The 22,911-nt window shown below is 53.5% G+C and overlaps 7 protein-coding genes across 7 annotated transcripts; 3 read left to right on the top strand and 4 right to left on the bottom strand.

The window, feature by feature from the left end:
* Positions 1 to 328: 328 nt before the first annotated feature.
* On the bottom strand, positions 329 to 2,733 carry SODALDRAFT_283703 (hypothetical protein; the record flags this gene model as incomplete). The annotated part of the gene is made up of 2 exons (XM_028608428.1): positions 329 to 2,040; positions 2,298 to 2,733. The coding sequence occupies 2 exons, from the start codon at positions 2,731 to 2,733 to the stop codon at positions 329 to 331; spliced, it is 2,148 nt and encodes a 715-aa protein (XP_028463264.1).
* A 1,469-nt stretch (positions 2,734 to 4,202) lies between these two features.
* SODALDRAFT_328804 (hypothetical protein) lies at positions 4,203 to 5,693 on the top strand. Its single transcript, XM_028610778.1, has one exon. The coding sequence runs from the start codon at positions 4,362 to 4,364 to the stop codon at positions 5,625 to 5,627; it is 1,266 nt and encodes a 421-aa protein (XP_028463265.1). The 5' UTR covers positions 4,203 to 4,361; the 3' UTR covers positions 5,628 to 5,693.
* A 299-nt stretch (positions 5,694 to 5,992) lies between these two features.
* Positions 5,993 to 9,488, top strand: SODALDRAFT_316943 (3-isopropylmalate dehydratase). The gene is made up of 6 exons (XM_028609326.1): positions 5,993 to 6,307; positions 6,387 to 6,418; positions 6,514 to 6,588; positions 6,698 to 7,773; positions 7,861 to 8,503; positions 8,608 to 9,488. Exons 1-6 carry the CDS (start codon positions 6,208 to 6,210, stop codon positions 9,001 to 9,003), a joined length of 2,322 nt encoding a protein of 773 aa, XP_028463266.1. The 5' UTR covers positions 5,993 to 6,207; the 3' UTR covers positions 9,004 to 9,488.
* Positions 9,489 to 9,800: 312 nt separating this feature from the next.
* Positions 9,801 to 10,730, bottom strand: SODALDRAFT_320785 (hypothetical protein; the record flags this gene model as incomplete). The annotated part of the gene is made up of 2 exons (XM_028609562.1): positions 9,801 to 10,054; positions 10,589 to 10,730. 2 exons carry the CDS (start codon positions 10,728 to 10,730, stop codon positions 9,801 to 9,803), a joined length of 396 nt encoding a protein of 131 aa, XP_028463267.1.
* Positions 10,731 to 12,862: 2,132 nt separating this feature from the next.
* Positions 12,863 to 15,847, bottom strand: SODALDRAFT_337454 (SNF2 family domain-containing protein; the record flags this gene model as incomplete). Its single annotated transcript, XM_028612689.1, has 1 exon — positions 12,863 to 15,847. One exon carries the CDS (start codon positions 15,845 to 15,847, stop codon positions 12,863 to 12,865), a length of 2,985 nt encoding a protein of 994 aa, XP_028463268.1.
* Positions 15,848 to 16,420: 573 nt separating this feature from the next.
* SODALDRAFT_328808 (hypothetical protein) lies at positions 16,421 to 17,322 on the top strand. Its single transcript, XM_028610779.1, has 3 exons — positions 16,421 to 16,539; positions 16,603 to 16,876; positions 16,994 to 17,322. The coding sequence occupies exons 2-3, from the start codon at positions 16,672 to 16,674 to the stop codon at positions 17,140 to 17,142; spliced, it is 354 nt and encodes a 117-aa protein (XP_028463269.1). The 5' UTR covers positions 16,421 to 16,539; positions 16,603 to 16,671; the 3' UTR covers positions 17,143 to 17,322.
* Positions 17,323 to 17,760: 438 nt separating this feature from the next.
* Positions 17,761 to 19,022, bottom strand: SODALDRAFT_337455 (hypothetical protein; the record flags this gene model as incomplete). Its single annotated transcript, XM_028612690.1, has 5 exons — positions 17,761 to 18,464; positions 18,534 to 18,584; positions 18,645 to 18,761; positions 18,837 to 18,917; positions 18,998 to 19,022. 5 exons carry the CDS (start codon positions 19,020 to 19,022, stop codon positions 17,761 to 17,763), a joined length of 978 nt encoding a protein of 325 aa, XP_028463270.1.
* Between the last annotated feature and the right edge of the window lie 3,889 nt (positions 19,023 to 22,911).

The raw sequence follows: 22,911 nt of genomic DNA on the forward strand, positions 1-22,911 counted from the left end.
AAAAGTCACGCAACGAAGGGAGCAGAGAGTGAGAATCTCCCTTTCGTATATATCGGCCTTAAAATTCTATCGAGCGCAAAATACTACTGCCCTGCTGCTAGTGCCGAGGACGACAAGATATACCTCTTCTTTATGAACGGCAGAGTTAATATTAGATGTGGCAAGAAGATTATACGATGATACATCGATAAATCCCTGATGAAACTGACCGCATAGTATCCATGCAGTTGGAATGCACAAGACGCCATCGCTATGCCAAAGAGAAAGGAAAGACTAAAAAACAGGAATGGCCCACACAAAGGAAAGCGACCCAATATATCGTCGAGACCTAATGATGCCTACGGTGCACCTCACGCTCGTCGTCGTCGTCGTATGCGCTCAGAATGGGACGGTCCTCGCTCCCACTATCCACCTCACCTTCCGCTTCGCCATCAAGAGGACTTTCGAAGCCCTCGATCGTCCTCGCCAGTTTCTCGCCCTCCCGCTTTCCACGGTCCACGTTGACAAACCAGATCAACGGAGCCGGGAAGCCTACTAGACAGGCCAGGAACCAGAATGCTGGCCGGATGCCGCCAGACTTGTCAATGATGACGCCCACTATGGCGGGGCCAAACACGCTGGATCCCTTGTCGGTGATGGCGTACAAGGCGTAGAAGGCCGCCTCAGATCCTGGAGGGATGAGCTCGCCATAGATCGAACGACAATAGCCGCTCAGCCCTCCCAGGACGAAGCCGTAAACGGCAGCCAGCGGATACATCTCCCACGGCTGCTGCAGCCCGAAAACGCCCCACTCTTTTACGAAGGGTAGGTAGCCAATGAGCCCGTAGAGGGGGATCAGCTCGAAGAGGGCAATGCAGACGAGGATGGTCTGGTGCGGTTGAAGTCCGAAGCGGCGCGAGATGAATGCCCAGCCGAATGCCCCGACTACGCCGGCCATCGTCGAGGTGACGTTGATCATGCCCAAAGCCCACGGCTTCATGTGGAGCTGTGTCTTGGCGAAGAGGATGGCCGTCGACGAGGTGGTGGCGATGGCATCCGAGAGGAGGAACCAGGCGGCCAGGAAGAGAACGATGTCCACCAAGCGGCGGGCGAGCCGAATGGTCTTGAACAGTGACTTCCACGAGTAGACGACATAGCCCAACCAGGTCCACCACCCCTTGAAGCCACCCGCCACCACGGCAGAAAGGGGAGGTCCCGGTCGAGGTCTCAGCCACGCAGCAGCGGGGATGGTGAAGACCGCCCACCAGGTACCGACGACGAAAAGCACGACCCGCAGGGCCCAGGTCGAGTTGCCCAGAGCAATCAAAATGCCAATGCCGACACACTGTAGAAACAGAGCTGCGCAGTATCCGATTCCAATGCCCTTCGAAGACAACTGGGTCGACAGGTTCAATTCAATCGAGGTGAGTTCCTCATGAGTTGTGCTGCGCGTAAGACGGTTGGCATCCCAGTCACGGGCTCCGGAAGATAGGAGTCCTGATGTCGAGTTTGTCATGTCCCCCACAACCGATTCCGAGTCCCGGGGTACACCATCTTCTTCAGGCTCGCGAGACTCGAGGTCGGTATCCACAATACCAGCGTCCAGTGCTTGGACTATTTGTGCGGAAGCCTGAGTCTCGGGGTGATAGCGAACCAGGAGCGGCAGGAAGGAATTGAGGAGTACGAACGACGCCCCAAAGGAGGTATTCGAAACAATGGCCAAAAGGGCCCCAAGGACATAGGTCTCCTTGGTGACGAAGATGTATAACATGACAGCCAAGCTGCCGGTCCAGGCAAAGCCGAGGAGGAGCTTCTTGCGGTAGTTTCCATGATCGGCGGCGCAGCTGATGCTCACCACCAAGAGGGCCTGGATGAGAACGCTGATGGAAAAGGTGTACATGGCGAAGCTGGCCGTGTTGATTTCAACGCCCAGGATGTAGACAATGCACTGCCCATCCGCATCACTTTTGGAATCGCTCGTGCCACATGGTGTCGTTCGGTCGGACGCGAGAACACCGTTCTCCCGCGCGAGTGTCTCTAGAAGAATCGGAATGAAGGAGCCTGTAAGATGGTAGTGTCAGTACGTCATCGGCTCGGCACCGATGGTTTAGTATGCAAAGATGGGTGGGGAGGATGATCGCGTCGTCGTTTTTTGATCGTGAGAAGTACACAGCGATATGGGTTCGAGGGTGTTCACGGAAGGGAGGGATCACTGGCATACCGATTGCTACAAAGAGCGAGTAGGTTTTAGCATGGACTCACAATACTATCATCGATGGAGAACAACCAAGAAAAAGAACTGTGAGGCACCAACTTACCACAAATGACATAGGTCTCGGCGGCAAATGAGTAGGCATACCAGCCAGCAAGCTCCTTTTGAGACGTCGGACGAGTATCTTCGCCTGGATATTTCTCTAGGCCTAATGGCAGAAATGACCTGGGACCAAGCCGGCCGGCATCCCCGTCCAAATCATCGTAGCCATTCATGCCGCCGTACCCGTACCCGCCTCGGCCGGAACGGAGATGGTAGTCGTGGAGGCAGTCGTCGTCGGAACTTGATTGCTCGTCGTCAGCCTCGAATGAGGAACTGAAGGATCGAAAGGATTTGCGGGAGAAGTTAGATATGTGTGACCATAGACGCGGAGCTGGCGACGGGCGGGTGTTGAGGTGACTGTTTGTGCGGTTGGTCGTCGTGTTGTAGTTGTGGTACGTGGAGTTGTTCCCGTCATGGTCCTCGTCACGCGGAGGCACCATGCTGAGCAACCTGGGCGGAAAGCTTGGGCACAATGGGAACGGCCGCGGATTCCGAGGGTGGGTACCGCGGTACCTAAATACCCAGCAAAAATAGGCAGAGTGTCGTTGTACCCGATACGAGGCCCCACCAGACGCGGTCTTCAGGGGTGCTCAGGCGGCCCCCCGCCCCACTGGGAGCGGATGGCTGGCTCCTACGTAGGTAGGTGGTCTGTGCCTCGGGTGGTTCGTCTCTGCGTCTCTGCGCCCTGGGCGGCTGGCCCGGGGGGGCAGGTTTAGGCGTTATCGGGGAGAAAATTCCCTGCTCACCCCTGAACTTTATTTAGCGTCGTCCAGTGTGTGGTTCCTCCACAACATTCAGGTGTCTTTGTGCTTTCCCGTCCATGAATCCATTCCATGAACCGGTGATCCTTGCTTCTGACACCCAACCAAACCAACAGTTTGAATTAACAAGCGGACCGAGCCGTTTTGCCTTGTCCTCGAAACAAACACTGGAGGGATCGTATCAGTGGAACACGAGATTTTGGCACGGAAGCCACTTTAGAGTCGAGGCGAAGTAGTGGCCCATGAGCTGGATCCCATCGCTTGGGAATGAGAGTAGGGGAACAAGGGACGGGGGACGGGGGACGGCAAATCTCAGGCAGAAGAAGAATTGGGAGGGATGGGCGGGAGGACGGGGAGACAGAGAGGATGGTTTCACGGACCGTCGAGAGGATGCCGCAGGAACGACTTTAACAGGAAATAGAGCGAAATGGGTGTGGTGGAAGTCATGGGTTTAAAGATGCGTCGAGTCGCCGGACATGCACCTCGTTGGCCCCTCCTCTTCCCTCATTCTTCATTTAGCTATTCCCGTTCGGGCTCATATCTAGCTCTATCGAGACCAGCCATGTCCATCATGCCATGATGGGCTGGCTGCTTGTGTGACCAATTCCTGCTTCGTCGACTTGGCTTGGGTAGCATTTGCCCACCACAGCAAAGTAACGTACTGGAATAGTATGCAGCTAGTGTGCGTGGCCTGCGTCATGCGTGCCTTGGTATGGCGCGTCGGCATCTCTGCTCCCCGTTCGTGAGTTGAGGCTTCTTCCTCGTCCGAAGCTGACTCGAGGATCACAAGGGAAATCCGATACCGACCGTCTCCCCCCGCAACATGATCGCCTATAGGTTGGCAAGGGTTCGATCTGCTGCCAGAACAAGGCGGCTGCGGCGGCGACTCCAGCCTTGGCTGGACTGCCCAACGAAGCGTGCGGTGGACTGGATCTCTGGCGGCGGTTGAATCAAGATCGACCAACAGTCGGCTAATACAATGGTCATCCAATGGTTGGTTCCTGTGCATCAGTGTTGTAAGATTCGTCCGACATTCTCGACTAAGGTACCTTAAGGTAACATGCATATGTAGACAAGGCTTATTAATCCGGCCTGCAGTTAGCCTCTGAGCGGGGAAACCCATAGCTACTCATCGTGATAGCTTCAAGAAGGGAATGACATGAAAACCCCGAGACCATCACCACCGCACATAGAATTTATATCCGTTAACACAAGGGGCATGTTTGGCTTTACAACGTAACCTTTCGCCACAACGTAAATCCGAACTGCCCGCAGACAGTACGCCGACAGAGAAGAGACACATTACCATGGCTTCCACAGCGCCTCGAATCCACCTGGTTGACAAGTCCGACTACACCAAGCAGAAAGTCGTGCCCCTTCCAGACGCATACCCTCTCCCACCCCTACAGAAAGGCTTTATCCGCATCCGCAGTCGGATTCTGTCCCTCACCACCAACAACTTTTCCTACGCGCGATTCGGCGAAGAGCTGGGCTGGTATAGCGTCTGGCCGACCCTTCCCTCCCTCTCCGCACCGTATAACGACGCAACCAAGTACGGCCGTATCTCGTCCTGGGGCTACGGCGAGGCCATCGAGAGCGCCCACGATGATGTCCCTGTCGGCACGAAGCTGTTCGGCTACCTGCCCATCGGCACACTTCCCGAGGACCTGCAAGTGAAGCCCATGGAGGCACCCGGACACCTGCTGGAGGTGAGCGAGAGACGGACGGCCCGCGTCATGCCGTTCTACAACCGCTACGTGTGCTACCCTCCCGACGTGGACCTATCGGCCGAGCGGGGCGCCCGGGGCTTGGAAGCGCTGCTCCGACCGCTGTTCGAGGCGGGCTACCTGCTGAACCGGTACACTTTCGCGGGACCCGAGAGAAAGCCGTTACATCCCCTAGGCCACGGCCTTCCGTGGACTGCCCAGCAAGCAGACATCAGCGATGCGGTGCTCGTGCTGCTTGGGGCGTCCGGCAAAACGAGCCTCTCGCTCGCAGACCAGCTTCGGCACGCGCGAACCGGAGAGGCTTTTCCCCGCAAAGTGGTTGCGGTGGGGTCGGAGGCGTCCCGCGGGTTTACCCAGCGCACGGGCCTCTTCGACGAGGTACTTCTCTACGACGACGTCGACAAGACGAACCTCGCCGCCGTCCTAGCGCTCGACAAGGCGACCAAGGTCGTGCTTCTTAATTTCGCTGGGCGAGGCGATGCGCCTGATCGATGGGCTTCCAGGTTGCGTGAACCCGGCGGCCCATTTACGGGGCTTTCGGTCGGCGGAGATCCCACTAATACAGCCCCCGGCAACTTCAACGCGGAAGTGGACAAGGAGGGAAGTGGCGTCTACATGGTGTCTGCCCCTACCTTGCGGGACGATGCCATTCTGGCGGAAGGTGAAGCGAAATACTTCGAGTTCCTGGATGAGGCGTGGACGCGATTTATTGATGACAGAGGTGGTCTGCACGGAGTAAGCTTGATGTGGCGCCAGGATATCGGAGCCTTCGAGTCAGACTGGGATGGGTTATGCAAAGGAAAAGGTCAATATGGCCCCGACATCGGCTTGGTATACGAAATTTGAGTAGTCGTAGAAGATAGGCATAATTATAAGATGTCTCAGCTCACGCCATATGTAGACACAATTTTGTTGAAGACGCTCATCGGATCTCAAAGGCAAGCGGTCACACAGTTGAAATGCGGCTTGGTCCTGGAAAGGAAGGACGCAATGAAAAAACGGGGTCCTCGTTGGTTGGTCAATAATGCTAACATGCTAAGAGGCAAATCAGAGGACTTGCTTTTCCGATGACCTCGGAGTGTAAGTTACCTTAGTAGGAGATTGACGTCAATCACGTGGGTATCCCGGTACTCCGAGATACGGACTTCAGATTGCTGGTCCGACATCGGCGTCACTCCCCTCAATGAGGGCACGAAGAAACAAACCATCGTCAAATTCTTAAGGGGAAGCTGCCTCCCTTTCTTTTCTTCTACTTTGTGTGGCCAATTCCGATTTCAAGGCTTCATAATTTCCCACCTTCCTATTCCCCAAAGCGTACTCCTTTACCCCTTAAACTCCCTCCTAACTTGCGCCTTGGTATCCTTTTCACCCCACCGCTGTGTTTCCTTTCCGTTCCGGTTGTGCCTTCGTCCTCAATACCCCCAATATGCCTGGCGCTTTGGCAACCCCGCAGACCCTCTACGACAAGGTCCTGCGTAGCCACGTCGTCGATGAGAAGGAGGATGGCACCGTTCTTCTTTACATTGGTAAGCAGCCCTTCACCCTTCATTGCGGAAGAAACATGCGACAAAGAACGAACCCCAGGCTCACCCCTCTATCTCTTAGATCGCCACCTCGTCCATGAGGTCACATCTCCTGTAAGTCGCAGTACCCGTTAGCGACCGACGTTGCTTCTTGAGAACATGATGGCTGCATCTACCACTAGTGCCCTTGATTCTAACTTTCTGGGCAGCAAGCGTTTGAGGGCCTAAGAAACGCCGGTCGTCAGGTCCGGAGACCTGACTGCACTCTGGCAACAGCCGATCATGTAAGTCTCTCCATTCCAACTTGTTTTCTCTTTTCTTTTTCCCTCTTTCCCTTTGTTTGGTTTACCGATAGACCTTGATGGGCTAATTACGAATGATGACATTCTGCAGAATGTTCCTACATCCCCTCGTTCCGAACTAAAGGACATCGCCAGTTTCATCAAGGATGCCGATTCTCGGACACAGTGCATGACCCTCGAGGATAACGTCCGCGACTTCAAATTGACTTTCTTCGGCTTGAAAGATAAGAGGCAGGGTATTGTCCACATCATTGGACCCGAACAGGGTTTCACCCTTCCAGGAACCACAGTCGTCTGCGGCGACAGCCATACCTCGACCCATGGAGCCTTCGGTGCCCTCGCCTTCGGTATCGGCACCAGTGAGGTCGAGCATGTCCTCGCCACTCAGACCCTGATTACCAGGCGTGGCAAGAACATGAAGATCCAGGTTGATGGCCAGCTCACCCCTGGCGTCAGCAGCAAGGACATCATCCTCCATATTATTGGCCTCATCGGCACGGCCGGAGGTACCGGCTGTGTGATCGAGTTCTGCGGCTCTGCTATTCGCAGTCTCAGCATGGAGGCCAGGATGTCCATCTGCAACATGTCGATCGAGGCAGGCGCCAGGGCGGGTATGATCGCCCCAGATGAGACCACTTTTGAGTACCTCAAGGGCCGCCCTCTTGCCCCCAAGCCCGACAGCGCCGAGTGGAGACGTGCCGTTCAGTATTGGTCCGCTCTCCACACGGATGATGGTGCCAAGTTCGACAAGGAAATCTACATTAATGCCGCCGACATCGCTCCCACCGTCACCTGGGGTACATCCCCTCAGGATGTCGTCCCTATCACCGGCGTTATCCCCGGCCCTGACGACTTCACCGACCCGACCAAGAAGGAGGCTTGCAAGCGCGCCCTGGAGTACATGGGGTTAACCGCCGGAACCCGCGTTCAAGATGTGGTGGTCGACAAGGTATTTATTGGCAGTTGCACAAATGCACGCATCGAGGATTTGCGCGCGGCTGCCAGGATAGTGAAGGGCAACAAGATCGCGCAAAATATCCAGCGCGCCATGATCGTTCCCGGTTCCGGCCTTGTAAAACAGCAGGCCGAGGAAGAGGGTCTCGATAAGATCTTCGTCGACGCTGGTTTCGAGTGGCGCGAGGCAGGGTGTTCGATGTGCCTTGGCATGTGAGTCTTATTTCCCTACCACTCATCTAGAACCCCGCATTTTCTTTTCCGAGACGGTCACTGACCTGAACTTCTTCTCTCCGCCAGGAACCCGGACATTCTGGCACCGAAGGAGCGCTGCGCTTCTACCTCTAACCGCAACTTTGAGGGTCGTCAGGGCGCTGGAAGCCGGACTCACCTCATGTCTCCGGTCACGGCTGCGGCCTGCGCCCTGGTCGGCAAGCTCGCCGACGTCCGCGATGTTGCCAGCGCTGAACACGCCTCGCCTGCCAAGGCTTCGCCCAGGATCACTGTCGCCGACCCTGCTATGGAGGATATCCTCGATGACGAGGATCTGGACCGTATCATGGACGCCCCTGAAGACGGTTCGACCAGCGCCGCCGAGGACACCGGTGCTCCAGCCACCTCCGCAGGCATGCCGAAGTTCACGCAGCTCAAGGGCATCGCCGCTCCTTTGGAAATCGCCAACGTCGACACCGACGCCATCATCCCGAAACAGTTCCTCAAGACCATCAAGCGCTCGGGGCTAGGCACTGCTCTCTTCTACCAATGGCGGTACGAGAGCGAGACAGGCAAGGAAAAGCCCGACTTCATCCTGAACAAGGAGCCGTACCGAAACTCCAAGATTCTGGTAGTGACGGGTGCCAACTTTGGCTGCGGATCCAGCCGTGAGCATGCCCCCTGGGCTCTGCTCGACTTTGGCATCCGCTGCATCATCGCCCCTTCATTTGTAAGTCTCCGGCCTTATTTCTTCTTTTTTTTTTCGTCTTTTCTTCTTCTACTTCTTCTTGCTCCATAACCCCCGAACACAAGACTGACCTTTGCACACGACAGGCTGAAATCCACGAGACGAATCTCTACAAGAACGGCATGCTTCCGGTCGTGCTAGACCCAGAGTCTCTGGAGAAGATTGCCGTTGAGGCCAGAGCCGGACGTGAGGTCGAGGTGGACCTCCCCTCCCAATCTGTCAAGTCGGCCGATGGCGAGGTGCTAGCCACTTTCGAGATGGAGGGCTTCCGGAAACACTGCCTGATCAACGGTCTGGACGATATCGGTCTGACCACACAGATGGAGGACAAGATACGCGCCTTCGAGAAGCGCAGGACGCAGGAGACGCCCTGGCTGGACGGCACGGGCTATCTGAAGCGGAAGGGCCCGGTCATGGTGGAGGCCGCGCCAGTGCCCAAGACAAACCGTGGCGATGTCAAGGAGGATCCTCTCGAGTGGTAGCTGTGGGGTTCCTGGACTTTAATGTGATAGGTTGAAGATGCTTGGGGGCTGTTCGCTTTTTAGTTACGACTGCCTCTATGCTTGTTTGTAATTACATGACGACGGAAGAAGAAGAAAACACCGGGGATGGTTCTACATTACCAGGGGATCAGCAAAAAGTCGGAAGACCAGAGCCAAAACTGATATGTTGGGGGAATCATGAAGGAAAATACAGGAAACCATCATTTGGTAATTTGATATGGAGAAGAATCTCTTCGACACCCTTTTTTACTACCATCATACTTCGCTTCGAAAGTTGAACTTGCCAATAGCTTCTGTTCGTTTATTATGGAGTTGTCTACGTATTGTGGGATTAGACTGTCCATTCCCATAGAGTGGCTGCGGAGAATGGTAAGAGAAAAGCCAGGATGAAGGTAGTAACAGCGATCGATGCATGTGCAAGGGTAGAAATAATAGCTACCCATAATAGAGTAGGGGATATCAATGGTATCGAAAGGGAAATCCAGCAAAGTAAAGAATTAAAGAAGCCGAGAGAACGGCCACAGAGCAAGCGACAGCTACCGTGCCTTTAGGATGAAGACAGAGAGACCTTCACAGCCAGCACTTCACAAACGCGTGCTTCGGTGCCTTCTCCCACTCAGTTCACCTGCAGCTCATGGCATCAACACCACGCCCGACAATACCATTAGACCAAATCTCTCCAAGATGATACGTCTCCCAGAACCAGGTGTTTTGGATTCAATTCGAATCGAATCCGACCTCAACCGGTGGCTTTCGGTTTCCGTAGTCGGCACCGTCTACTTCTTGCCGAATAGCTTGAACTTGAGCTTGTCGGCCAGACCGATGTGGTGAATATCGCCGCCAGCAGGGGCTGCATCGGGGGAAGGGTTTGCGGACTCGGTGGGCTTGACTTCGTTGCCGGCGCCGCCCCGCCCGGTATGGTGCTCAGCGCCGTCGGTGGAGGCACGGTAAGCCGTGGGGGGGACGATATCCTTGTCAGCGCGGCCGGTTGCCGCGGACTTGACGCCCGCGTCGCCGATGTTTCCGGCACCTAATCAATCGGTTCACGTTCCAGGGTCAGTATCAATCGATGCTTGTACCGCGGAAATGGAGAGAGAAAGGACGCAAGGGGAGACCGGACGAGTCCAAAGCTGCGAGGAAGATGAGAGAGCTGCTAGTCAGACAGCCAGACAGCCAGCCAGCCAGTTTTGGGTAGTCAGCTTGGCGCCAAGTGGAGTCCGGGGAGAAGTCGAAGGCCCAAGCTCAAAGCCAGGACTACCCAGTTGATTACCCCCACACTCTTTTCGCGATCCCCCTTCTCCCATCACCCTGCCTGATACGGATACGCGCTTGCAAACGTGGGCGCGACAGAGCGTGGAGCGAGCACACCGGTCGATAAAGGTGTGGAAGCGGCCGGCAGTAGAATTGAGCGACTGGTTGACTGACTGGACTGGACTCGTCTGACTGACTGACTGACTGACAACTGGCGTCGATTCGTCCTCATCCGCATGCTTTGCGCTCGTCCTCTTCCTCGCAGTGGTCCAGCAATGAGAGGGAGGGAAAGAGGGACGTCTTCGTCACTCACCACCACGTCCTACACTGTAGGCGCCATCACCATGGCTACCCTCAGGGCCAGCCCGGACAACCGAGCCATCGGCGTAAGGCGTGTCATCGGGGTGGATGTTGCCCGCGCCACCACGGCCATGCGAAACCTCGGGGGTGGCCATCGTGTGGGGTGAGAAGAATGTCGGGGAGCTTGGGCCCTCGTAGGTGATGGATCTCTGTAGCTCAAGGCAAAAGCAAAAGCAAAAGACAATCAGAGCAACAGGCGGGTGACGAAGGACAGGAGGAAGAGGGAGAAATCAGACGACGCGAGATGAGTCTACCTTGGAGCCAGATGGGTGTTGTATTTAAGTATCTGTAGAAGCAACCACCCCCGGCCGCTGGTGCTGCCGCTACCTTACCCTTGATAAGCGTAAATAGTAAAGATAAGTCCCGACGACTGGGATCGGGAGCACACATGTCACTTCGACTTCCCCACCCCTGATCGTCTCGATGTTCTTCCCGTCCTAATTTATTATTACTGCCCACCCCGTTTTGAGCGATTCATACACACGCCCAGTATCCCCGTTCAGCGACCTTTCCCAAACAGGCCACGAAGAGTCACCGAAACCACAGAGGACTTAACTTCGGACTCTGTAGCTAACCACGAACGGCACCTTACGCTGCGAGCCAGCCGATCGCACACTACGTGTACACCATCGTGAAAGTACCCTGTACATGCGCCTGTCACAGCCGCACGCGGGATGTAACCACCTCAGGCACCCATCTCCATGAAAATAAAATTTACAGCCCTATTAGTACCTACCTACCAGTACCTTAGTTTTCCCAGCTTGGTAGCCTGGCCTTTCTAGTAGCTGCTGGCTATATGAGTAAGGTAAGGTAGACCACCAGATTCGTAGTACTGGTGCTCTGAAATTATACGACGACCATCGAGCTAACCGATTCTCTATCTCTCAAGCCCGCTCAACTTCTGCTGGACTAGGAGTATGCCAAGAACAGATGACCACAAACAGACCTATTCGCACCCATCTCACTATATGTACCTTATATCGGACGTCCTATGTGATTGGTATCCTGGTGTTACCTGTAATTTAGCCCAGTCGTGCCAAGTCTCGATCCGTCCGTGACGTAATATCGGTACCTCATGATCCACGATAACACGCTGATAACCTGTTTTGAGTGCATCTGATTCGTCCGTCCGGTCGACCCCTGATCAATAATCCGTACACATCTCTGTCCGTCCCTTATCTACAGGTACGAGCGCTGCGGCTGTGTCGACGGTGTCGACGGAGTGCGCTCCAAACCTATGACTGAGTTGCCCGGGGCAAATTGTTATTCATTTACTTTTCATGTAATATGGTCGTATGGTCATATGGTCTATGTATATGTATGTATATGTATATGTACGCTCCAACCCGTGTTTAATTGTGTGTAGTGTACTTGCGGATCCGAATAAACCAATAGTGTCACGATAACGAGCGGAGTAAAATACAACTACACGTGTAGATACATCGACAGCAGCGATTTTCTATATAAAATACAGGGGTTGTATGGTATGTCTCATCATAATTTATCCTCTACCTACCCGGGTAGGGGTGGGTATAGGTCAGAGCTCGAACAGAGAATTTTGCACTGACCAGAGCCAGGACAGAGATATCGCTGTCAACATAATGTTCTAAGACTTCGGACATCTGACCAGTCCATCGAGCTCTGACCTATAACCAGCCAAACCCGGGTAGGTATAATAACTTCTCAACAGTCGTCGTCCTCGCACGACGCACAACTCGAAGAGTCTACAGATAATCTAATAGAAGTCTTGTTCGTATCTTGTCCTATCTATTGCCCTCCCTCCCCTTCCCAGGTCAAAGAGAAAAGAAGAAAAATATATCAGCTCTCCGGGATGCTTTCCGTTGTCTGTCTTCCCACCCCTGTTCTGAGTGCTCATGTTACACGAGAATCCTCACTTCCAAACCCATCCAACTCCATTCCCACAAGCCTCGTCCCTCTAGTCTTGGACCCGCAGGGAGGATGGTCAAACCTGCCTAACGCCCTCGGTCCATGCCAAGAACAACAAAAGGCGAGGTCAAAACAATAAAGAAGCCAAATCGAAAACGCTCGCTTCATGCCATGATGTCTCTCTATCAGCCGGCCAATTTTCGCATCTAATCGGGCAGTGCAGTGCGTCTTGCCTGCTATGCATTGTTCAGGCTGCTGCAACACAGTCTTATACTTTTTCTCTTTTTTCTTGTTCAAGATTTGTCCATGTCGATTAAACACAACAAAGGTCTCGAATCCCTCAGGGAGGCGTCAACTGGTCCTTCATCATTTTCCGGACCTCCTTCTCCAGGTTGGCCTCGGCATTCTTCGACATCTCTTCCTCTGTGGCGCCCGTGACCTTGTTGGCCAGCTCGACCTTCTTGGTACAAGCTTTGTAAATGAGCTCCTCGATGGTGTGAGACGTTAGGAGGCGAATCACCTCGACCTCTCGTTTCTGCCCCAGACGATGAGCTCGGTTCTCCGCCTGGATGTCGTCCTGGGGATTGTCCGACTGGTCGAAGATGATGACCTTGTTTGCCGACGTCAGGTTGATGCCCGTGCCTCCCGCGCCCGTCGTCAGGAGAAATGCGGTGATATCCTTGTTCTCGTTGAACTCGTTGATGAGATTTTGTCGCTCGTCAACGCTGGTCGCACCGTAGAGGACGCAGTGCTTGACTCCGTCGCTGAACAACACCTCGCGGAGAATCTCAATCACCTTGGCGAACTTGCTAAAAACCAGGACGCGGTCTCCGTTTTGTTCGTACTTGTGAATCAACTCGAGCAACTTGGTAACCTTGCCGCTTTCCATCCACGACCTATCAGGTACGTCGAACTCCGCCAGGCAAGGGTAGTCCCGGCACCACAAGTGAAGCTCAAAGTCGGAGCAATTCTTCAATTCACCGATCAGATGGTGGAGATGTGGCTGTTGGAGTTCTGTTTGCGGGACTTTCCTCATTAGGACCTTGGCCATGGCCTCGACCTTCTTATCGTCAAAATATCGACGGAATAGTTGAGGGTGGACGGCCGCCTTGCGCAGTTGTATCCAGGGGTTGTTCTGGTCATTCTGCCGGGCGTTGGCCTTGTTCCGCGTGCTGGGTTCCGACTTGAATAACTTCTCGTAGCTCTCGTAAAGGTCCTTCTGCGCGGGGGCGAGGTCACAGTATACCACATTGCATACCTTGGCCGGCATGTCCGTGACCACTTGGTATTTGCGTCGCTGCAAAATGAACGGCTCGAGAATGTTGCGAGCGCGGTTGACCCGCTCGCCGTAAAGGAACGCACCGTTGTTGACGTCCCGAAACGTCACCTTTTGGCTGAACATGTACTGTAGGTGCTCCATGTGCGGTTTGAACATCTTGGGGTCGATGAAGTTCAGGAGTGCGAGCATCTCCATCAGATTGTTCTGCACCGGCGTGCCCGTGAGAAGCATCCGCCACTGTGCCTTGATCCGGATGAGGTCCTTGTAGATCTTGGTCTTCGGATTCTTCATTTTGTGGCCTTCGTCAAAGATGGCCGCATTCGGCCGGAGCTCGGCAAGAGCTTCAATGTCTTCTTCCTTCCCAACTTGCGAGTAGCTAGTAAGGACAACGTGGTATTGCTCGGGATCCGAGAGCATCTCTTCGGCGATGTCCTGCCGGCGAGGTCCCTGATAGACAAGAACCGACAGATCTGGGGCGAATTTTTCGAATTCTGCCTCCCAATTGGAGAGAGTGGACGGTGGAACAACGACAAGATTGGGCCAAGGACGCACAGCATCTCTGTCCTCGTCGTAGCTCTCGACAAAGTGAGCAACGAGAGAAATGACCTGGCACGTCTTGCCCAAGCCCATCTCATCGGCGAGGATGCAGCCGTAACGGCTCTTGTAGAGGAGCGACATCCAGTTGAGGCCGTACAGTTGGAAAGGACGCATTTCGCAGTGACCATCCATGAGCCGAGGCTGGCGGGGAATAGGAGGGTCCATGTACTTCTGGCCCTTGAGGCTATTCGGCGTCAGGGGAAGTTCCGGGTCGGACACGGGCGGAACGCTGCGTTTCTGGCCCTTGAAATCCAGATCCCACTGGCTCGTCTCGTCTTTGACGCGCGAGGCATTGCGCTCACACTCAGCCACGACGTCGTCGATAGCATTTGTGGCCTTGGTGAACTCCATGATTGCTTCCACCAGGACCTCGCCGATAGCGAACTTGGCAGACTTGCGACTGCCTTTCTTTGGGACCGTGACCCGCTCCACTTGAGGAATATCATGAAACGGCCTCTTGCTGACAATTGCCTTGAGCTCATCTTGCTTCATGTTGGTCATGGCGGCAAGGTCTTCAATTGGAACCATATTGATAGTGTTCAACGCCTTATCCTGGAGGCTCTCCTTGGCAGACTCAGCAATCTCGCCTCGCATGTCGTCGTAGTCGTCATCTTTATCATCAGAAAGGAGGATATGCTCATGGGCTAGCTCATCAATGTCGGCAAAATCTTCAATCGCGGGCTGGGCCACGGGCTGAGAAGGTGGGGTCGGGGATCTGTTGGGGCGTCGTCCCTGCACAAGGCGGCGTCGGGGCTTCGGTTTGGTCTCCATTGCGGGAGCCGAGGCGAAATGTTTGCTAACTTTTGAGGACACCGGAGCGGAGGGTTTTGCCGGCTTCGAAGACTCTGAGGTTTTTAGGTGGGAGGAGCTGGATTTATTGGGCACAAAATTCAGCCTGTTCAGATGCTTGCCTTCGACCAGATAGTTAATCGCATCGTTGACATTGTTCTGACAAGCTGCCAGTGCCTCCCGGCAAAGACGCCTAGGGATGGTATGGCTCAGTGCATCGAATACAGAGTCGACCTTCTCCTGCAGTTCGTCAACCGGAACGTAGGAGAAGGCCGAGACATGTTTCTTAAACGCTGTTGGTCGAATCTCGCCTCTAGTCGCTTTGGCCTGATCCTCATCGTCGGACGAGATGAGGACTGGTTCAGCTGCGGGCCGCTTGATGCCCCGCGATGCTGTCTGAACTGCCGGGGGGGGTCTAAAGGAGGTGCCAGCCGGTGCGAGCCGCGAAGCGAAAGGTGCGGTGGACCTTGGGGGACTCGACCTGGGGTCATCGGGTCTAGACCGGAAGGGTGACGATGCAGGCACCTCGACAATACTGCGAGGAGTGACGGGAGAAGACACGTCGGCGGATTGAGGAGCAAGGGTGGTGCGTGGTACAATCTGCGTGACCTGCGTAACATAGGGGGAGCAGGGCACAGTATCGGTGGTTAATTCGTCCATATCGTCGAGTGAGGTGTGGTGATGGGACAGGGTACTTCGGTTGCCGGCCAAGTCGTTAGGTAGACGAAGAGGAGAAGAAGAGAAACCAGCCATGATTGAACACCAGGCTGGTAGTTGTGGAAGTGATGCTATGCCAAGTTTGGCTTCGCATTGAGCAAGAAGGGTTCGAGGGAGGGTGGACAATATGTGTGCGTGTGTGATAGTGAGGAAAAATTCTATAGTTCGAACAAGGGAAAAGAAAGCCGGAAAAACTCTTTGTCGCAAAAAGAAAAGAGAGTATGTGAAAGAAAGGACTGCGTCTTGAACGAAAATGAGGAGAAGAAAGCAAAAAGGTATGTTCTATCAGCAGAGAACAGGCACGCTAATGTTAAGACTCCAATAAGCCTCCTGCCTTCTATTTTCAAGGAAGGAGGAGGTGGCCGTTAGATTTTGGAGGTTCGCGGGGAGACGCGCTCAAGCCTCCCCTCTTGACGCGCGATAACACGTGACCTCCTTAGCCTCTTAAGTGCTTGTTTAAGTAAGTAAGCCCCACTACCTTCTTAGCCACCTACTAAAATGTATCCAAACAAAGCTGCATATCTCCCTTGAACAATGGTGTGTCTTTTCAAGAGGGGTGTGAATGAAATTTTAACACAACGCTTCCTGCTATCAAGAAGATCCAAGTAATTCAAACATCAGTGTTTTACTAAACTGTAAGGGATATAGAAACCAGCCATCTCTTACTTAATAAGGGACTTATTAACACCTGTAATCAGACATCTCTTCTGCGCCCCTTCCAACAGACAAGACACTCTTCTCACTAGCAACGAACCTGAGTTATCAAAATGGCAACACGACGCATCATCTCAACAGAGAAGACTATCCTCGACCAGGATGATCCGTCCAGACCCGACCAAGCCGATAGCCCCAAATCCGACATCACCCCAGCCGTTCCGACAGATGTAATCCTCAAGCTTCTGGGCTTCACTTTCGCCATGATCGTCTTCCCAATCGGTTCCTACTTTGTGACAGTCGACACAATCTTCAAGGGTAGGCAATGGTCTCCTCTGGTCCCCTTTCGTTTGGATTCTATGATCCGATGCTCATGCCTTGACCCAATATTGATGGATGATGCCCCCCAAACGCTAACGAGTATGCAAATCTCAGGAAACTCGACATTCGCAGGGGGATTCGCGGCCGTCATGGCCAATGTTGTTTTAATCGCCTATGTCATCGTCGCAATGAGAGAGGATCAAAGCGAGCGTCACCAGCAGGGGAAGCCACCCAAGGGGGCGGAAGCAAAGAAAGACCGCTAAGCTCAACTTTCTTCTGCTTTCCATTGGTCACGATTTGTGGGCTTTTGCTGAGTTTGTCTTCAGTCTATGCATGTTATATTGATTGTCAACCCCTCCTTAAGAGAGAAACAGGAGAATATGCTCTCTATAATCCGTGGCTGAGGTGTTATTTCGGGGGGGGGAGGGGGGGGTGGAAGTAATTACTTGTGTGTCCACGGTTACCATCAACTTTTTTCGCCCTCTCGACTTTTTTAATATCGTCGTCGGGCAGAATATCCCGTCATCGGTCATACAAAAAAAAAAAAAAAAAAGGGAAAAAAGTAAAGAAAAGTAAAGGAACTCCTCCAACGCCAGACGCGGGCAAGATCTCTGTCACCACGTGCACCGTAGTCCACGGGGGAACCCCTATTTCCCTCTGTATACCGAAAGCTATATTTTCCTTCCAAAAAGCCAAAACCAGGGGTTCGACCGAATGCGAATAGAGCCAAGCTACCTGCCAGGGCAAGAGAAGCTAGACACGGCGCACCAAAGTGCCGCTGCAAAGCGCAGGTGCATGCGGATATCCCGCAGAGAAAACGGAGCCAACACCATGTACTAAGAATCCGCTTGTGCTGTCCTGAAATCCAATGAGAAATCGAATCATGAATTCTTGCTGAAGCGGCGTGAGAACCAGCTCTTCCTCTTCTCCGTCGTATCGGACCGCTGGAGGGCGCTCGGTTTCCGCAGCAAGATACTACCGCCGCTGCTGCCACCGCCGACATCTTTCCGAGGAATCGCTGGCGGGCTCGTTGTGTCACCGTGGTTCTGGCTCTGGCTCTGGTTCTGGTTCGGGCCCAGAGGAGCCAGTTGGGGTACGGCGCCGTTGGAGCCAGGAGCCCTTGGCCCGCTGCTTACCGAGAAGGCGGGTGGTTGGTAAGTGGTCGCAGGTTGACTGAAACCGATACCGTAGTCATTGATCCGTTCCCTTCGTTTGGTAGGGGACGGCCGATCGATGGAACTGTTCTCGCTGCTAGTAGGATCCGTCTGATAACCGGCCTGCTCAGAGCTGCCGCTCCCGGCTGCCGTAGTTACTGTTTCGTAGGATCGGTCCTTATGCGGGAGGGGATAGACGTTCTGGTGATGACTGCCATCACCATGGCCCCTGGCCGGTTCTGAGAGCATTCGGGGAGTCCTCTGTCGGCTTGGTCCTGGTCCGTAGCTTCCTCCGCCGTTTTGGTTCATGGACTCCAATTGACCCGATCGGTTCGAGTTCGAGTAATTGTAATCGAGGTGGGTACTTTCGGGTCGCATTGATGCGGGGCGACCAGCGTAGTAGCCATCGTGGGCGGACCGAGACCCATGTGCTAAACCGGCCGTGTCAGGGATGGGGGTTCTTCTTCTTGGGACACGGACGCCTCCACGCCAGAACTCACCACCGGCATAGTAGCTGCTCCTCCGGTTCCAGTTCGCAGCCGCGTCAGTGTCTGCTTATTGTTCTGTTAGATACAAGGAGTCCGTCCGGCTGGGGTGCAGGCCAAAATTACCTGGACGGATATAAGACTTGCGCGAATAGCCACCATCGATCGCGGCCTCGAAGCTACGGATGGTATCCAAAGGTCGTTCCCAGCGGCTACGGGTGGGATTGGATAGGTCGGGTTCGGCTGCAGTACCGCACCAGTCAGTCAGAGCTGCCTTACCAACAATCGTGTGCGGAACAAATATAGATGAAGACGTACCAATTGGGTTCCCAAAAGAATCTCTATGCTGGATGGCGCGGAGAGGGGCCAGGGACGACTTGGTCATGGCCTGGACGGCGGCTAGACACGGCCGAACCGCGGCGTTAGATAACAACAATCTAGGTATCAAGCAAGCAGCACAACGAGCGCAGTCGACTCACCAGGCTCTGCTTCGCTTATGGCCATGGTAGGATCTGCCTTGCTATGCAGGCGGTTTGCTTCCTTCTCGGCCGAAGTCTCATGCGTGTTCGGCCTAGTACGAGTATAGTCGTCAGAGCTCTTGTGAGATTTGTTGGAGTGGAAGCTCCTGCTCCTCGCCTTGGGAGTCGAGGCGGTGTGGGCTGGACCAGGCGGCCGAGCTTGGTGTGATTGCTGAGGGAAGTATTGATCGCCGGCCGAGCCGTCAGGGGAATGCTGCGACTGCGGTGAGGTGTGCGTATTGTGCGGTTTATCGTAGGGACTCTGGTGGTATGGATCCTGTTGGGCGGGAGGAGGAGGAAGGGGATGGTGACGGAACTGGTTCTGCTGGCCGCTCATTTTCTCGGACAGGGGCACCGGGGGGCACCTCTTTATTATTATTAGGCTGAGACCTTGACGGGGCAAGTGGGCCAGCAAGCAAGCTCTAGGACCAGGTGCCAGGAGAAAGATGGTGGACCGCTGCAACGGGATGGGGGCACAGGTTGGGACTGGGAGTGCGGGTGGTTATCGTGCACGTTATCGAGCTGAACCAGGGGGGTGGGAGCCGATGCCAACAACTTCGAAATCCAGCGACCGACGGCGGTTCCAAGACGCGACGTTGAAACGAGTCCAAATTGTCGGTCTAGGGGATCGTAAATTGAGTGATCGCGAACGAACGTTGGAATATCGATTAGTTGATTCGCTTTTCCTGATCTTGTAAAACGTCTGCCGTATGGTAAAGAACGGAGTAGAAAACAAAGGACCAATGTGTGGGATCGAGGTGGTTGTATCCCTGATTCGTACTTTTCGTACTTTGATTACTTCGTATGGGGGGAAAAACCTGACGGGTCCAGGCTCGCGTGGCTGGGGGGTTGCGTTGCCAAGATGATAATAAGTGAGGTGACGTGACGTGGACAGGGGAAAGCGCAACAGAACCAGGACAAAAAATCGATGAAGATGGCGACAAGCGATTCTTGAACAGGATCCGTCTGAAGCAGAGTTGGTCGAGCGGGGCGCGCTAATGTACCGATTGTCGTAAACACAGGCGAGCGACGGGGGAGTCCCCTGTTTCAGTTAGGTGGCGTCAGTACCTGGTACTTCATAAGGCCTCGGAAGGCCCGCTCTAGGCTGTTCCTCGTAAGCCGCCGAATGCAGCAGGGGATGAGCCCAGCCTCCTGAGCGGATATTGGAACAAAACCAATTATCCTTCTTATAGCGATTAAAATCTAACGGATCTGCTATCGTCGCCCTGCAAGGTCAACAACAAGCTTTTCCGTTGCCCTTTTGTAAACCTTGTTGTGACAATATATATACGTTCACAATGGTCGTTGGTGACCTTATCGAGGACGCCGTCGCTTCTTTTGCTCCGAATCCGGTCCTGAGTGGATGTTGCTAACTTGTAAATGTCGCAGAGGAGGAAATCCCCGCCGGAGTGGCTATCTCGATTTGCTCCGGATCGTTACTATTACAATACCAACTTGATGCCGGGTGTTAATTGCTGCTGATTCCCGTTTCGTCGAAACGTAGCTGGAATGCTGCCAATGGGTATCGAACAAAAGCACCCCAGTCTTGGCCCCCGGGCAACCTGTGCGGAGCGCACAAGGTATGGCTTAAGAGTTGAGGGTCAGGAATGGAAATAAGTTGTAGGTAGAGGGGGTGGAGAGATTCTGAAATTCGTTTAACCAAGAGCCTTGTTTTCCTGGTCTTGGTTTCTGACCGAGGATTCCGAAGGTTGGTAAAGTTAATAGCACCCTGCCGAAAAGCGAAGTGTCTTATCTCTTTCCCGTCTTCTGCAATAGATAACTAGGCTCTTCCAAAAAAAATCCTTTCTTTGCGGGCTGCAGAGAGGACCTTTCTTCAGATGTCCGGCGAGTCGCGACCTGTGCCCACTTAGCTGTCTAGTGTGTGCGTGTGTGCGCTTGTGTATAAGCGTCTCAGACTGGTCGTATCCACGGGCAAGAGAAGAAGGCTCAAATATAGGTGTGGTGGCTATGGTCGATTTTTTGCGGCCCCATAAGAATCCCATCCGGTACATTTATTTCTGTGGTATCCGTGTGCATGTGCACTGGGAATATACTCGTCAGAGAGGGTGTTTTTCTGCCCTAATAAGATGCTAGGAAAGGCAAATAAATGCTGACGCGCCGACATCGAAAATCTCAGACTTCAGAACACCATAAATAGCAAAACCTCCTTGCCGGGTTGGCCACAGTCGTCGGCGGTAATGTTTTTATAGGGGAATAACGTAGTGGCGTATACGAATGCGCTTTGGTCCTGTGGTTGTCCTAGGGGCCATTCGTATCTGTCAGCCAACGGATCCTATTATTCGAGTTCACCCTATAACTATTCCCAGTGTATGGCGCGTATGCTTTGCATGAGGTGGTTTATGTTGCTGCTTCAGCAGTCTGTCCAATGGCAGAGCTCCTTTCCCACATTAGGTACTATCATAACGCTCCGGTGAACGTTGCAGCCGCGTTGCATGTCCAAGCCACGACGAACAACCCAATAGCACCATGACAACGGTCGGGTGGAAATACGGAGTACCAATAAATATCGTATAAGGCAGTCGAAGCTGATCAAAAGGGGAGCTGTCTTAGTAGGTACCTTATTATTACCCTAGGAAGCAGGAGCCAACGCCTACCTAATAAGTACTCCGTACAAAGCAAGTACCAGAGGTGAGTTCCTAATAATCAATCCATCCAAACTTCCAGAAATACGATGCATACCGAAGGTAACAACAAGGGGCATTGAGCTAAAAGATGGGGACGGGCTTACACCTGTCGTGTCCGGCAATTTCGATAGGGATGAATTATTGGAGTAGTTGGACACATGGATTTTGGAGGTGGGAAAACGGTGCTAATCAGCAACGAGTGGTTTGGATGGTTCGGATTCGACTAAGCTAGGAAAATAGAAGAAGCAGCGTTCGCGAGGCGAGGGCGGACAGAAAAGAAGACAGAACGAATGACCAAGAGAGTGAGAGCGAAAGATCGAAAGCGATATCCCCTCACGAACACGACACACCCACCGAGCATGACGACCACTACCACCGTTGCAACACACTACCCCTACAGCTAGGCAATCGGACGATTTTGTGTGGTCGATATCTTTCCAGAGATGACGATTGTCAGACTCCTACAACGTACACCTAGGTACGTACCTTCGGTTGCCTGTCGAAACTTACAGGTTCTTATAATTACCTAAGGTACCTACCTTAGGTACCTTACGGTTTGATATATTTTCCCCGTACCTAGATCTGGGAGGTACAACGTATCTCGAGACAGCCATATCACACCGCTAATACGACACCACGCATTGTTGTTGTTGTTCTGTTCTCTCCTCTCACCGATACTGCGACCGAACGCCTGTACCGAGATTGGTATTTTCAAATACAAAGTCCTCCGATGAATGATGAATGCAGGAGTTGGGAGTCGATTGCTGACACGTTGTACTCCGTACAACGTATGACGCCCAATCTATTATTACATTACGTACGGATACATCCATTTCCATGTTTGGTCAGCGAGCCAACTTTGAGCCATTTGCCCGATGGACAACCAAGTAAGGTATCCCGTCTCTACGTGTACGGTGTATATACACCAGCACACGGCGAGAGCTTTTGATTAGGCGGACTCGCGGTTTGGCATCGATATAAAAGCGCCAACTACCTACCATTAACAAAAGTAGGTTGTCACCGGCATCTATGGGGTGATTACCTGCGTCCACTACTGAGACAGACAGTGGTGTTGTTCTTTATGCGGTGCTGCCCTATTTCCTCCATCGCACAGAACCTGCCACTCCTCCAAAAGGACAAATGGAGATCCCTCCCTGATCTAAGGCTTCCGGTGGCTGATATAGTGCGACACCGTCTCCCTTTGTGGTCGACTTTTGTTTCACGGGTTTC

Source organism: Sodiomyces alkalinus (assembly GCF_003711515.1).
Source record: "Sodiomyces alkalinus F11 unplaced genomic scaffold SODALscaffold_11, whole genome shotgun sequence".
Classification (NCBI taxonomy): Eukaryota; Fungi; Ascomycota; class Sordariomycetes; order Glomerellales; family Plectosphaerellaceae; genus Sodiomyces; species Sodiomyces alkalinus.